The following is a 16,729-nucleotide window of genomic DNA, read 5'->3' as shown; positions in this document are numbered from 1 at the left end:
AATAGTCCTAATTTTGAACTAACTGAATAGAGAAAAGAAAGCCCATCAAATAGCACCCACCGCCAGTTCCTGGGCTTCTCTTGCCTAACGAATAGTGGAATCTAATATTCACTCTTACAGTGTACCTACGGACCCAACGTGATGAAGGTGTTTTTCCAGCTGTCGGATTCACAATCCCGCACGCCTTTAAACTGCAAGAAAACAGTGAATTGAGTAAGTATCATTTTGAAATTGGGTTAACGTTCATTAACTGCATGATATCGATTTTAATAGAATTTAATTTCTATTTTCTCAGTTCAACAGCCGTAGATTCAATTCATTTTAGTTTTTCTGCATATTTTTGAACAACTAGCTGCGTTTGTTTTCATGCCAAGTCTTGGTCGTATTTTTTTTTGGATTACCTGAATCATTGGTCCGTGAGAAAACTTAAATCCAGTTGAATATATAGGCGCCTAACACAGGGTAGAAGGGGCACACGTCTCTCCAATTTTCCAGTTATTGTACAGACACGATTATTATTAACAGCTATGTTAGACTGATTTAGCTTTTTTTTTATCACCCCCCCCCCCCACTTTCCATCAAAGTTAGGCAGTCGTGGTTGAACATATCGTGAACATTCTGTATTTATTTATTCTAAAACTCTTTACATAATGTCTACTCTCCCTTACCCGAATTATACGAGAAGTATTGTGTTTACTTGCACACTTCCATATTTAAATAACTTTCTTTAATATCTCGGAAAATCCTTTACTCTATTGCTCGAATATTCATTATGAAGTTTAAGGTCGTTGTTGTTGGATTGAACGTTTCAATGCACTGATTGTTTTTGCCTATGTGAAATCAAAGATTTCGTGCAGCAAACGCTAAATCACATGACATATTGATAACTACGTAAAATCAAACAACGTGTTTTGAACTATCATTAATGTTCACATATATATATATCTGTGCGTGTGTGTGTGTATGTGTATACACACATATACTCTATTTTCACGTACAAGTTTCGAGTACTTAAAAACATTGAACAGGTTTTAAAGTATCAATTAGCTAACTCAGCTTAGAATAAAGTAAAGAATATTTTAACACTTTTTATATTGCATCAAAATTGCTAATGAAGCTACGAGGAAGCACAAAACCTTAATAAACAACTAGTCAGCGCTTGTTTACAGCATTCGTAACATATTGTTACGTCTCTGGTCGTTAGTTAATTTTCCGTAAAAATTCTTTCTGAAGAAACTTTAGCGATACAAGTCCTTTCTTAAATAAAACTAGTTTATTCTTTCTCAATACAACTTTGCAATACACTTAATTTCCACAGTCACGTTATAACTTAAACAAACGCTGTATTTCACAACGAACGAACGATTCACGCGCTTGGCTCAATTGTCGTCTGTATCACTCTCTGCAATTCAATTACCTTGTTGCCGTCACTTCTTGACGGTCTTATATATACTAGAATGCCGCAAATCTAGTAAACACTCGAGGATTCACGAACCTTCCGGAATATGACGTGTTACTAGCGTCACGTGACACCCGCTGTGGTAACAATATGAATGTTTCAAGTGTGGTACAGGATTGTACCATGTGTAAAATTTTCTGAATTTTCTTTTTCAGTTCAATTTGGACTCAGAGTTTTCACAGACTTTGTGAAGCGTTCATTTTGCTCGTTTTGTTTTTCTAAAGGGTTAATTTGTTTTAGCTGTGGGTATTTTCATAGCTTATAATTTAACTTTATTTTCTAGTGTTTTCTGGAGTTGTGAAAGATACGTTAAACGCTCCTTCACCCGTCTCTCACTTGTTCAACAATGAGCACTTGTCCTTGTTTTATCTTCTACTTGTACCTTCCATTGTTGTTTGTGAATTAATATTGTCGGTTTACAATTTTGTGTATTGTTACTTTACTTGTTGACCGCCCCCCCCCCGTGTCACAGCGGACTTACAACGCTAGAAGCCTGGTTTCGATACCCGTGGTGGGCAGAGCACAGATAGCTCTTGGTGTAGCTTTGTGCTTAACTACAAACAAACAAACCTTGTTGACAAATTCAGAGAGTTCAGAGAAAAATACGGACCTACAATTGCAAATTTAGTTTCTTTTGAAATTAAGAATTTGCAATAGTATGAGCTTTTTGATACTTTATAACATAGGCCTGATGCTACATTATATTAAAACGATTTTAAATAAACAAATCAGCAAGTCATCTGACAGCCACAGTCGATATAAAGTCGAGGTAGAATGGAATCTATCAGAAATACAATTTGACATTTTTAGCGTTTGTAGATAATTTGAAGACACTAAAAATTGATCGCTTTTAGGAAGGGTAGGTAACAAACTATTTCTGGCGCAGAGTATTCAGATCATAATAGTGTGTTCAGACCGGGGATTTAGCATTTCCAACTTAGGGATATATGTCCCTTGTATTCAAATGTTATTAGAAAACAAAGAAATTTGGTTTATGTTGGGGAAGCAGCACAATCCAGAAAGAGACCAGTAACAAGTGTACCCCAACTTTGCGGCGTCTTGTAACAGTTGGGAATTCACAAATAGTGGCCGTCGACATGCCCCAGGCAACATTGCACGACCTACCCAAGAAGGATCTTCGTCTGGAAAAGCGACAAAATTCACGTATACACAAGTTTCTTCCAAAACATACTTGTTTAACCATCACGTACTTCAAACAGCTGAGGAATCCAATGGGTATTCAAGCTATTCCATTCAAAGACCTAGTGGTCAAGTCGCAGGACACAACGCCTGTACACTTCTGTACGATAGGACTGGAAATGGGCACTGGGAAACTATCATTCCTGGCCCGGCATGGCCAAGTGGTTAGGGCGCTCGATTCGCAATCTGCGGGTCGCGGGTTCGAATACCCGTCATACCAAACGTGCTCACCCTTTCAGCCGTGGGGGCATTATAATGTGACGGTCAATCCCACTATTCGTTGGTAAAAGAGTAGACCAAGAGTTGGCGGTGGGTATTGATGACTAGCTGCCTTCCCTCTAGTCTTACACTGCTCAATTAGGGATGGCTAGCGCAGATAGCCCTCGTGTAGCTTTGCGCGAAATTCATAACAAATAAACAAACCATCATTCCTACACTAAACGGCTTATAAAAGATTTGCAAGGAGAAATGGTGTAATTTGGACATGACAGTGTGACCCTGGAAACTACGCCAAAGAGCTATTGTCAAGATGCATGGCCATTAGATAGAGCATGACTGGACGTGGCAACATGGACTGTAACGACGTGGCAAGACTCCAAAATCGTTTTAATATAACGTATTCAACATGCGTAAGTTTTAATCCAATCGTTGCCTTTGCTTGAAAGAGTATTGTTTGAAAGATGTTCATCAATAAAGTTTTTCGATATCATAATTGTTAATCAATGAAATTGGTTTGAGCACATAAGAAGAATTAGGAAAATAGCTGCAACATATAGATATGTATAGGTATTATAAACAAAATAAAAAGATTAGTTAACAGTTTTATATATTCACATTTAATATATTCAAATACTTGTTGGGGAGGTTCATCAAAATACAATATAAATCATTTTTTACTTCTTCAAATAAAATTTATAATAGTAATTTTGGGTTTAAACTATCGGGATTCTGTGTATCAGTTATTTCATAAATACTCAATATTAAATATTTATGAAATAAATAATTACTAGCAGTGACTCTTAAAATATTTGCTGTCAAATTCATACCTTTATTGTAACAGTTCTTCTTTAAATACAGGATTTCTAAAATAACACAAAATAATTCTAATCGCAGACACCGAAATCTTTAAGTCCACTTGTCTTAGGCTTAACATTAGTTAAGCCTTTATTTGATAAATTAGCACTGTAACTTGTGTATGTTTTTCTTTAGTTTAGTTAGGACTAAACTTTACCGTACTTATTACTAGCAGTAAATAAACTTATAATGTTATTCTACGAGCTAACGTTAGACCTTTTCAAAAACTTTGATAAATTATTAATACGTTGTTTTACAAAATATCTACTTAAGTATACATTGTACTTACATCCGCCTTTTGTTTACATCTGTTGAAATGAAGTGCACGCGCATTTTCGGGACAGACAAAACCTGATAATTATTATAATAGATTTATTAGGTAATTTTATGTTTATGATAACAAATAATTTGATTAACATACCCAGTTTTCAAACCTCTTTTAAAAATAACAAACATCCATTGTCATGTTACAAGACTTAATGTAGGTACACACATAAAACTTTTTAAAAAATCGGCGTTCGATAACTTATGAAGGGATATATATTTGGAATGCAATATACGATATTATAGGAGCAATGAACTCTTTGATAACGTTTAAGGTTTATTTTAAAATCTATCTGTTAAATGTATGATTTACTTAGTTATTTTTATAGTTAACTAAAAATACAAGTATTACGATACTACTGTCAGTGTTATCAAATGTATTACATGCTGTAACTTTTTTGTATATATGTTTATTTCTTTTTAATTGCTAATACTTATTTTCTGCTAGAGGGGATACGTTTTGTATAAGCATTCTCTGTTTTGCTTTTTTTGTTGTCTCCTTTTCATATACCAGATTGATTGTAGTTGAAATTTATTACTTTTTTATAACATATTGTATTATCTAGTACGTGAATAAAATTGAACTGAATAGCTGAAATCTAAAAAGTAGGATACAGTAAAAGATAATCGCTTGTGGTCAATACCGATACATATTCCATAGCATTCGATACATTATTTAACATTATTCAGAATAAGAGATACGCGGCTTTTATATTCAAGCAAATTTCGGTAAACTTCTAGAATGATTGAAAGAAAAAACAAGAAATACTTTTATTTATCTAAGTATTTATATTATTTGTTAAACTTATGATGAAGTATAACTTTGATCTGATTACAAAAAACGAGTTGAAGTGACATTTAAATTTTAATTTCCCACTCTTGAAAAAAAAAAGTCTGGAGTTAAAATAGTTTATCCGTTTATTGTATTCAATTTTATTATACATTCATATGTGTGATATATATATATCAAGTACGTATAATCCTAGCATCTATTCTTTCGTGCACGCTATAATAAAATTACGAGTATTTAAAATAGTTTTTTTTACTAAAGGGCGAAACCGGCTCTTTCGAAAGTGGACTCTGTACTCTATAAAACGCCTTTGAACGAAATACAGATCTACTTGGTCGATTTGATTTTAAGGGTTCGCCACCTTGGCGCCATGATAATCACACAACTTAGGTTGTTGTTCTTTTTTTTTCTCTCTCTCTTAAAAAAGAATAATTTAACACTTTAGAAGATTCACATTTTTTAAGCTTAGTCTGCTGCTAAGACATTATTAATAAATATATAATATTATATTGAATTTTGATTTATATTAAATTAACGTTTAGTTTCAAATAACTGGGCTTTCTAATTGGACAACGTCCTGCTAAACAGTGTTACTGTGGTTACAAGATATCTAGTTTCTTCCTGATAAACAGTGTTACTATGGTTACAAGATGGAGTAATGGATCCTGCCTCGTGTTTGTAGACTTCAGGAAAATGGTCCACAACTTGCATTGCTGGTTACACCCTTGTTTCCGGTAGACGAAATTAATTTATGGTTAATACCTACGCATAAGAATAAAAATCCTTTCAATATATATGAATTACTCCTATTTTTAGTGGACCATTGGCCTACCAGTTGTTGTTTTTGGATGATTCTGGTCCACTTGAACGTTGGTCTTGTTTGAAGGTAGTGTGATTCAAGTGGATGCAAAAATTCGCATAAGTACGTAATTTGATTATTTTCCTAACATCAGAGATACCTGGAAATCCCTTGTCTATACTGTTACAGTAAATATTTTATGCAAAGTGTTTTCTTTCATTAGCATCTTTTCGGCAAATAATAAAACCTACATAGTGTCGTCTCCAAACATCCTACTCCAGTTCATGGAAAGAACGTGTCAACAAATAAATAATAGAAATATATATAGTTAGAAGTATTAATAACAGATGAAAATCAGTTTCTTTGCATTTTAAACACTTTCTCTATGTGTGCATATATATATATATATATGTCTCTGTGTGTGTGTGTGTGTGTGTACATATGTATGTATCTATGTGTGTATATATATATATGTGTGTGTGTGTGTGTGTGTGTGTAAGTTTAAAATAAGGTGTTACTCACTTGGGAAAAATGTATAAAATCAGAACACGAGTTACTCGGTGGGCTAGGTTTGGTTTGAATAATAATAATAATGGTCGTGATACCACTATTTTTAATTGTTCAAACCATTATGTAATATTTTCTACTTCTCAAGTGCTATCTTACGTTCTCATTGTTCAAAAGTAGCACCTAACGCGCTCAGTTTGGTTTGTTTTAAATTTCGCGCAAAGTTACACGAGGGCTATCTGCGCTAGCCGGCCCTAATTTAGCAGTGAAAGACTAGAGGGAAGATAGCTAGTCATCACCACCCACCGCCAACCCTTGATATACTCTTTATCAACGAATAGTGGGATTGATCGTCACATTATAACGCCCCCACGGCTGAAAGGGCGAGTATGTTTGGCGGGACAGGGATTTGAACCCGCGACTCTCAGATTGCGATTCAAGCGCCCTAACCTCCTGGCCATGCCGGGCCTAACGCACTCAGAGTTAATGAGTATCTTCTTTGTTTTTGGTACTCGTTAGTACTATCTCATGTCCTCAGGACCCACGACTACCCTATGATCTTTGAGTTCTCACAAGAAACATTTTATGTACTCAGCGCTCACGAGCGCCATCACTTACGTCAAGGTGTATACTCAAAACTCTCAAGCAGATTCTATGGGTACTCATGTTGCTTCTATTGACGTAATAAAAGGACACAGTTTATCCTATTTCCTTCCGTGCTGTATTGAAACTTCGTCCTACATCTGTCGTCTGGCATAGCCTGGTAGTTAGAGCACTCGACTCGCAATCTGTGGGCCGCGGGATCGAAGCCCGTCTCTGAATATGCTCGAGCTTTCTCCTGTGGGTACCTTATTATGTGGCGATTAATCCCACTAATCGTTAATAAAAGAGTAGCCCGCGAGATGGCGGTGGATGGTGTTGAGTAGCTGCCTTCACTCTAGTTTAGCACTTCAAAATTAAGGACGGCCACGCATATAGTCCTCGAGTAGCTTTCCGCGAAATTCAACACACAAGCAATCCGACATCTGTTACTTAACTTTAATGATTCTCTTTTTATCTAATGTTCTTTCCTTAATCTTATGAGTTGATTGACTATTCTTCAACTAAATGCTAAATATATTTATATATTTTTAATTTCATAATTACTAGTATAGTGCATTGGTGTAAACTTCACATTTGAGGTAAAGATAAAAGTTATTTTTTCCCTCTCTGTTGAAAAGTTAGTATAGAATTCCACACAACAAGATTCATCCAGGACTTGAATAGTAAGTATGGAAAATATAATTTCATCCAACCACGAGCCAAATCGCTATTTTCTTTCCTTTCATGTTTGATCTTTGAACTCTTGAGAACGTGAGGTTAGTTCATGTTGACCTAACTAACGTCTTCTGACTACACCCACGTTCTTTTCCGGTTTTCTGAGAGTGTGTCAGGGACTGATGGGCTTTAACAGTTGTGCTTTTTGAGAGTTGAGATCTCTGTCACGATTATTGGCTCTTCAGTGTTCCTAACTTTCAGCTACATCCCCGACAGTCCTATGTAACTAATATTCGATATGAGCATATCTTCCAGAAGGACTACCAATTTTTGTCTTTAAACGAATCGGTCCTCCTGAACGTTTTTTTATTTTATTTTTTAAAGTAGAGTAAACATTCTGAAATAGGCTGCACATGACTTTGAAATTATAGGGGCATGGCCATTTAATGAGCAGGACACACTTAATGTTTAAACTTATACAGCATTTTAATGTATTTCGTCATTTAATAATGGTGCTATAACAAATGTGATTTTTTGTGATGTTTAACATTGATTTAAATACACCAACACACTTCAAAATTTGTTATTTGATTTTATATAATAATCTATGCTATACGAAGAAGATAGAGCCTTCAGTGGGGTATGCCAGATTATCCAAATAATTTTTTCAAATTTCCTAGAAACAGAATACATTTAATGCTAGAAAGTAGAAGACTAATATTATATCTGTTTTAGGTATTATAAGTAAAAAATAGCTGAGGTCACTAAACTTGGCACAGTACATTTGAAATACTGAAATACTGTTGTTTTAATTCCAAAAGAACCAATGGTACTTGAGATGTAGAATGAAGATGTGTTCCGTACTACAGAACCACATTTAAAATGGATATTAGATGTGACGTTTATTTCAGACTTGCTGAATCAGATGTAGAACTCATATTTAGAAGGACACTTTGTTGGCCAAATAATAAGGAAAAACATCACATTTCATTGTACTGAAGCATTAGACGTTGGGTGGATATGAACGAGGCGTTAAGTTTGAAAAAACAAAACAAGGTGTCTATAGAGGAAAATTAGACATCCGGCACATTCAAATATAAGAAGTGGCACAAAGAAACATGCACAGAATATTGGACCATGTGATGGTGAGAGACATTAATCTTCAACCACGCTGAAGCATCAAAAGTAGAGTCTGTATGTTGACAGAGAACAGACTTCCAGCATGATGTATATCCTATGTAGGGTACACAAGAAGATAAATAGATTGGGACATCTGATATGGACAAACATTGGGCATCCTCTGTTCTCGAGCATCAGACGTAGGACATCATAAATCAACTTGAATGTTGAAGCATTGTTGTTATTAAGCACAAAGCTACACAAAGGGCTATCTGTGCTCTGCCCGCCACGGGTATCGAAACACGGTTTCTAAGTCCGTATACATACCGCTGTGCCACTGTTGAAGCATCTGATGTGAACAAATATAAGACATTCGGTGTGATCGAATAAGATACAGCTAATATGATGGAACGTTAGACTTCCTGCACGTCGGAGAGTTGTTTAAAGTTAATGAAATAACAAAAATGAGAATGGACATTAAGCACAGTTATATGAAATGATATTCCATTCTCTGTAAAAAGATTGTAGTAAGTTGTGTATTTTGTTCAATAAATTTCCAGTTACTATGTATATTTTTGTTGGTGTTATCAGGAAATACTAAATTAAAAACTAACACCAATTTACGTACAATAGCCTGTTCTATCAAAATATAACATGAACATACGACTCACGCCCAAGTTTTAGACGTGAGCAACAGCATTACTAAGAAAGATATTTTGGATAAATATATGGTGTTTTATAACTTTACGATGGGTTAGGTAGAGGTTAATGTTTGTTTGAAGTTATGCGCAAAGCTACACAATGGGCTATCTGTGCTCTGCCCACCACGGGTATCGAAACCCGGTTTCCGGCGTTGTAAGTCCGCAGACATACCGCTGTGCCACTGGGGGGCGAAGTTAATGTTAATTCTTGAATAAGATGGGTAAAACCTGTCGTAATTTTAGTAACTTTTTGCATAATACATTCATTTCTCCTTAAGTTGTTTTATGCTGAAAATCCTTTCAAACACAAATAAACAAAAATATGGAACCTGAAACAAGCAGCTCGAACTTTTTAGATTAATATCAAAATAATTTTTAGATTTCTTACTTTTTGAAACTATTAATTTTAAAGTTTCTCGAGCATCAACAAGTTGTTATTCTGTTGTGTTAGCGCTGCTTACAATTACTCAATTTAATTTTCAACCCCCCCCCCCCCATTAAGGAATATTATGTATTAATTTGTTTCCAACTTGCTGCGCCAATTATGTGCCTAAATATATCATGACGAAGTTTAATGTGTAACTTCAATATATTATATAACACGGCATGACAATAAAAACAACAACAACAAAAAAACATTTAAATGATAACCAAACTTCTAAAATTTGAATATAATTGAGCGTTACGTAACTTCCAACATATCACTTATATAAATAAAATTAAGTAATAAAGGTGTATTACTTAAAGCTAATAAGAAAAAGAAAAGATGAAGATTTTATTTATTTATTACTACAATAATAAATATTAAAACAAACAATAAATATCACCAAAAAATTATGAAAACAAACTCAAAAGCTATTTATTTCGTGAACTTTAATTTGATAAAAATATGTTAACCATTTAGTTATCTGGTAGAATGGATTCAAACTTTTAATCTTTTAATCCGGTTTGATCCAGAAAAAAAGTCTAAATTTATATATTTTTATTCGGTTGGCCTAATCTAGATTCCTTATACACACCAAATATCTTATCTATATACCTCATTACGCGTTACAGGTCTCACCTTCTTACTTTACATAAATCAGACGTCTTATTTACATATCTTTACTTTACATTTATGTATTTTTATCTGGTTTGATCCACTAATATTTCAACTTTATATCTTTGTTATCTGGTTTGATTCACTAATATTCTAACTTTATATCTTTTTGTATCTGGTTTAATCCATTAATAGTCTAATTTTGTATTTTTTTTGTATTTGGTTTAATTCATTAATAGTCTAATTTTGTATCTTTTTTGTATTTGATTTAATCCATTAATAGTCTAATTTTGTATCTTTTAATCCGGTTTGATCCACTAATAGTCTAAATTTATATCTTTTTATCCGGTTTAATCCACTAATAGTCTAAATTTATAGGTCAGTGTAACGAATGCAATTCAATAATCATTTAAGATGTACTTTTCACATTTTATAATTACTTTATATTCACTTACCAATTATTTACTCTAAACAATTTTTCAATGAGTAGTTGGATCGTAATACAGATAATGTTTGGTAATAAGACAAACATTTATTTTCTCTACAAAATAGATTTTATTCTACCATAAGACTACATGTTCAGATTAACGGTGAAAAAAACTGTTGCTTTTTAAACAACATGAAGCGATGAAAGCATGTTTTTTTTTCCGAAGTTAAATTTTATATTGATTTTAACTCATTCTGTAATTATCTATAACCTTTCTTATTTACACATCTTACATAGCTCACGCATCAGATCTACTTACCTTACATAGATCAAGCATCAGATCTACATACCCTACATAGCTCACGCATCAGATATACATACCTTACAAATATCACGCATCAGATCTACATATCTTACATAGATCACGTAGCTTACCTACATACCTTACAAATATCAAGCACTGATCTACATACTTCACATAGATCACGCATCTGATCTACACACCTAACACAGACCACGCATCTGATCTACATACCCCACATAGATCATGCATCTGATATACATACCTTAAATATATCACGTATTTGATCTACATGCTTTACATAAGTCACATATCTGATCTACATACTTCACATAAATCAGACATGTTATCTACATACCTTATACACGCATCACACGTATCGTCTTCTTACTTTTACATAAATCACACTTCCTATCTACACACCTTATGCATCACATAATAAAAGTCTGATTTATATACCTTACATAAATACGTAAATAAATCTATCGTCATCATCATGTTTTAGAAAATTCTCATTTCTCTGCATTCCTTACAGAAAACACGCTTATCTCTAAATTCTAATTGTCTACTTTGCTCTTTTCTTGTATGTATATTGCATTAAATTGATCACCTCACTCAAGGAATATTTTTCACTTGCATAATATATTATGTAAACTGCAATTCTTTTCTTCTATAATACGCGGACGTTATTTATCTTCTCAGTCACTTCATATGCCACATTTAACGCCTACACCTTACATTTTGTCGACTGCAATGCAACAGGATAAAATATATATTTGTTTCACCTAATCTTATTTTGGGAACTATTAGCAGCAATATATGTTAATATATATATATTTCATTTTGACAAACTCTCCTTATGTGAAGCTTCTACAAACTACGCTGCTCTAAATAACCGAACGAAAACGAGATTTTTTAATATTATAGCTACGACAAGGCAAAACCACTGTTATTGCTATAAGATATAAACTAAAATTCTACTCAATTCATTGCTATGCAAATCAGGCATTTGATGATTAGTCATGTGATCTGGAAAGTAAACGATTATGAATTCATCTATGCTATATATATTTATAGTTATCTCGTAAATTATTGTCTCAGTTGTCAATTTAAAGAGAATTACATGGTTTAAAATGTTTCATACTGCTCTCCATCCATGGTTAGACTTCAAAAAAGAATTAGGGTGTTTTACTCGTGTGGAAAGTCCCCAGAGGAAGGTAAGTTAGCCAATAACAGAATATGGAACCACATCCTAGCCAAAGGTAATATTGCTTGGACACCTGGACATGGGAGAGCATCATTCCCAACACAAACAGATGACTGCTACCTGTCGATTCTGACTTCCAAAAAATGTTAAGGTACTTGCTTCATGACTGAATCAGATGTTCGCAGCAATAAATGGGCGCTTTGTGAGTGTATAAACGGGTATAAGTCACCCCACTAGGCTGATCTGTATGCCAGACATTCACAACGGAGACAAAATATATTTTTACAGATAAATTGTCTTCACTATGTTGTCAGATAATAGGTGTAAATCATTTAGAGAAACCTTGGAACTAAATCCCACCCATTTTCATAAACAGGGTGGAAATATAGTTTTGTCTGTAATAAGCATTAGAGAACAAATGGATCTCTACATCCTGCGAAATGGTACATTTAATGCCAAATAATTTAAGATATATGTGTTGCCATATGCTGACTTTTGCCTAAGAGGTGATAACGGCCACTTGACCACTTCTACCGAGATAAACTGGTCAATAATTCTTTGAAAAACTGACCAAACGGAGTAGCTTACACGCTAACTAGATTGTTTGTTTTTTAAAAACAAAGATACACAATGGGTTATCTGTGCTGTGCCTATCAAAGGTATCAAAACCTGTTTTTTTTGCGTTATAAGTCTTCAGATGTACCGCTGAGCCACTGGTGGGCTACTCGCTTACTAGACTTCAATTCCTTTTACCATGTGTGGGATGCTCTATTGGGAACCCGTTACGTCTCATAAAGTGACTCAAGAAACACTAAAGATGCCCTGAAAATAATTCTTTTCCAGGATTGGTTGAAGAATACACAGGACTTTCCCAAACGTTCTGATTTTAAGCTCTTGTTGTACATGGTGACCATGTTTCTCTTTATTTTAAAGATGTAATCCATCTCTACAAATGTTCAATTATGAGCGTAGGCAGAATAGCCAAACATTTGCATCTCACATCACATAATGGATCATCAGGTTCCTGATTCACACAGAAAACTAATGGAGTAATTGACGTTATCTTATACGGTGATTTTGCCTTCTTATAGCTATCAATCATGGTGTCGCCCCCAAGTCCAAGGGTCGACAACTATGGTTTATTATGGTGTCCTCCCCAAGTCCAAGGGTCGACAACTATGGTTTATTATGGTGTCCTCCCCAAGTCCAAGGGTCGACAACTATGGTTTATCATGGTGTCACCCCCAAGTCCAAGGGTCGACAACTATGGTTTATTATGGTGTCCTCCCCAAGTCCAAGGGTCGACAACTTTGGTTTACATTGTTTTATATTCCTCGCGTTTGCATAATATTTTCTAATTCAAGCTTCTCATCGCTAATCCATTTTCTAACGCCATCGAGCCAAATAAGTCTCTGGCTCCCTCTCGCTCTTCTTCCTTCGATTTTATGCATCATTATTTTTGCCAACCTTCCTTCAAATCTAATTATATGTTGCCATAGCTATATAATCATACATTTAAATTATGTTTTAACTTTATTGTGTTGTATATATAATTTCACCTTAAAGTAATAGCCTTGACTATTATTTTTCCAGTCTAACACTTACAATCCAACTAATTTTTTTATATTATATTAAAACATGTTTAGAATAATTTGTTGCTATTTTCTCGTGATGACAAAGGCAGTCTTTACCTAAAGATTATTACACTCTGTAAAGCATGTTTTCTTGACTTTACTTTTGCCTAGAAATTTTACGTTTTAACGTATAATTAATTATCAATGTTTAAACATCTTTTTTTTTTTTACTTCACACCTCAAAATTTTGGTGGCTTTTACTTAACAAATTAAAAATATTACTTATATGTACATAGATAAATTTGCAATCTCTAAAACAAAAATCCCCACCTTTTATGATATAGTACTGATGGATGATTCCAACATTTTCATGTCATAGTTATCCAGGACAGTTTTACGTCAGTTCCACTTTGTTGTAAGTTATATATATATACACACATTTGAAATTCCTCGTGTTATTCCATTGACATCTTTATCTTTAGTAAGTGACCTATCAACGCTTTAACCGCATGTTATTGCGTGTCACGAGTGATCAGATAGAAGCTAAGCTACTGGAGAAGCTGAGAGACAGAGAGAGAAATCAACAGGTATTTGAAGCTGATGGCCTTGAGGCTTAATGCAGCGAAATAGAGCGGGCTTAAAAGTGGGCCACGGGCGCTTGTTAGTTAAAACGACCAGTAATGCTGGCTGACACACAGAGCGCTCGTAGGCTTCATCGACTCAACACCGGCATGTTTTCTCAGGTAAGCATAGAGTCCACGAGCACGAGCGTATAATTTTACTTCCCCTATTTTTATACCTATGGGAAAACAAACAGTATCAGTATAACAACTGGAAATTTTATGCTAATTCGGCCTATCATGCTAGTTACTTGCCAAGGTTGTATCTAACTTCTAATTGAATATGAATTTGTTGTAAACATTGTAGAATAATAATCAGACATGGCTGTATATTTTTATCTCAATATCTTCTGTAAAAATATACTTTTGCTTCAGGTGTATTTGATTTTTTAAACAGTGAATGGGGGTAGTTGTTTAATTTTTAAATACTTAACATAGCTTAGAGTTATATTTTCCGTTTAAACAGCTTGTTTTTAATCCTTATAAAATAGTTATCACACAGGATCACACACAAAAGGTGCAACGAATTAAAAAACACACACAAAACTCGAGCACTTTCGAATAGTTGACTCCTCTTCCTGAAGAAGAATAGTCAACCATTCGAAAGCTCTAACGTTTTGGGTCCTATTTTAAAATTCCTTGTAGCTAGATTTTAATTCATTGAACGTTGTTCATAATGTAGAGTGCCCCAGCTTATTGGACATGTTACTCTTTATTAAACGTTTTTCTTAATACAAAGTTATCGATATTGTCAAGTACACTGTCGTAAAAACAATAGGTACGTTTTAATGGTCGTTGTACATTGTTGAATACATTGTCGTAAAAATTGTGGTTACTTATTTTTATAGTTCGTTGTTTGTATGTGATCAAAGAATACCAAGGCCAATTCTGTAAATTTTGATAAATGATCAGATAATTTCAAACATCTGTCCTGTAAAAACTAGGAAAACTAAATTTTCACGTTTATCTTTTTTAAAAATAGTAAAATTAAGTTTTTATATCTGATATATCTTTTTACAATTAAGAACTTTATATTTTGCTTTTGTTTTATTTATAACTACAGAATAAAGCGCCCATATAAAAAAACGTTATTACTATTAACATATACAATTATTTAATATGAAAGATATACATCTCAGATAAACTATTTCGTCTGATAAATATTACTTTACGGTCTATACGCTGAAAGCCAGCGAAATGTTGTAAAACCAACAGTCTTAATCTAAGAAGAATTTGGAAAAACAACAACAACAACAACACCTGTACTTAATTTGTCGTTATTTACATTGTTTCATTAGGTGAACATTGCTTAGAATGCTCTAGATAAAACAGATAAATAATTCACCCGAAAAACAATAATAATATCTGTATTCTTTGAGAGGTAAAACTCTCTCTATTTTTTATTAACTTCGGTTCATTTTACGTTAGGCATATAGCTGTAAATTTATACTAATCGAACATTATATATTCTGAAGCCTCTAGTGGCTCAACTGTAAGTCTGAAGGCTTATAACACTAACAACCGAGTTTCGATACCCGTAGTGGGCGCAGCACAAATAGCCCATTCAGTAGCTTTACGCTTAATAACAAAGAAAGAAAGAAATTTATCCTGAAAAAATTAGATAAAGCATTTCCTAAATGATCTGATAAATTAAGTGAACAAGTTATGTTATTGAATACAGTGATATACTTTGTGAATGTTTATCTATCTTTTGATATTGTTATGCTATTGAATACAGTGACATACTTTGTGAATGTTTATCTATCTTTGATATTGTTGTGTTATTGAATACAGTAACATACTTTGTGGATGTTTATCTATCTTTGATATTGTTGTGTTATTGAATACAGTAATATACTTTGTGAATGTTTATCTATCTTTGATATTGTTGTGTTATTGAATATAGTAACATACTTTGTGAATGTTTATCTATCTTTGATATTGTTGTGTTATTGAATACAGTAATATACTTTGTGAATGTTTATCTATCTTTGATATTGTTGTGTTATTGAATATAGTAACATACTTTCTGAATGCTTATCTATCTTTGATATTGTTGTGTTATTGAATACAGTAACATACTTTGTGAATGCTTATCTATCTTTTGATATTGTTGTGTTATTGAATACAGTGACATACTTTGTGAATGCTTATCTATCTTTTGATATTATGTTATTGAATACAGTGATATATTTTGTGAATGTTTATCTATCTTTGATATTCATAATACATCCAATCAAACCCGATTTCTCTGGAATATGTTAAGAAAAATATGATGTATTTTTTTTCTAATACTTTGATCTGGTGAGAATGTTTATTAGAATTTCCACA

At 33.5% G+C, this 16,729-nt stretch overlaps 1 protein-coding gene across 1 annotated transcript in view; it reads left to right on the top strand.

Moving 5' to 3' along the window:
* Nucleotides 1-2,556: 2,556 nt before the first annotated feature.
* Nucleotides 2,557-16,729, top strand: part of LOC106478524 — a 65,508-nt gene continuing 51,335 nt past the window's right edge. The window contains exon 1 of the mRNA XM_013939073.2: nt 2,557-2,823. Within this exon, the coding sequence (XP_013794527.2) occupies nt 2,557-2,823 (267 nt within the window). The remainder of the gene's footprint in view (nt 2,824-16,729) is intronic.

This window comes from Limulus polyphemus, unplaced genomic scaffold (genome assembly GCF_000517525.1).
Source record: "Limulus polyphemus unplaced genomic scaffold, Limulus_polyphemus-2.1.2 Scaffold220, whole genome shotgun sequence".
Taxonomy (NCBI): domain Eukaryota; kingdom Metazoa; phylum Arthropoda; class Merostomata; order Xiphosura; family Limulidae; genus Limulus; species Limulus polyphemus.
This window is presented reverse-complemented; position numbering and strand designations above follow the sequence as displayed.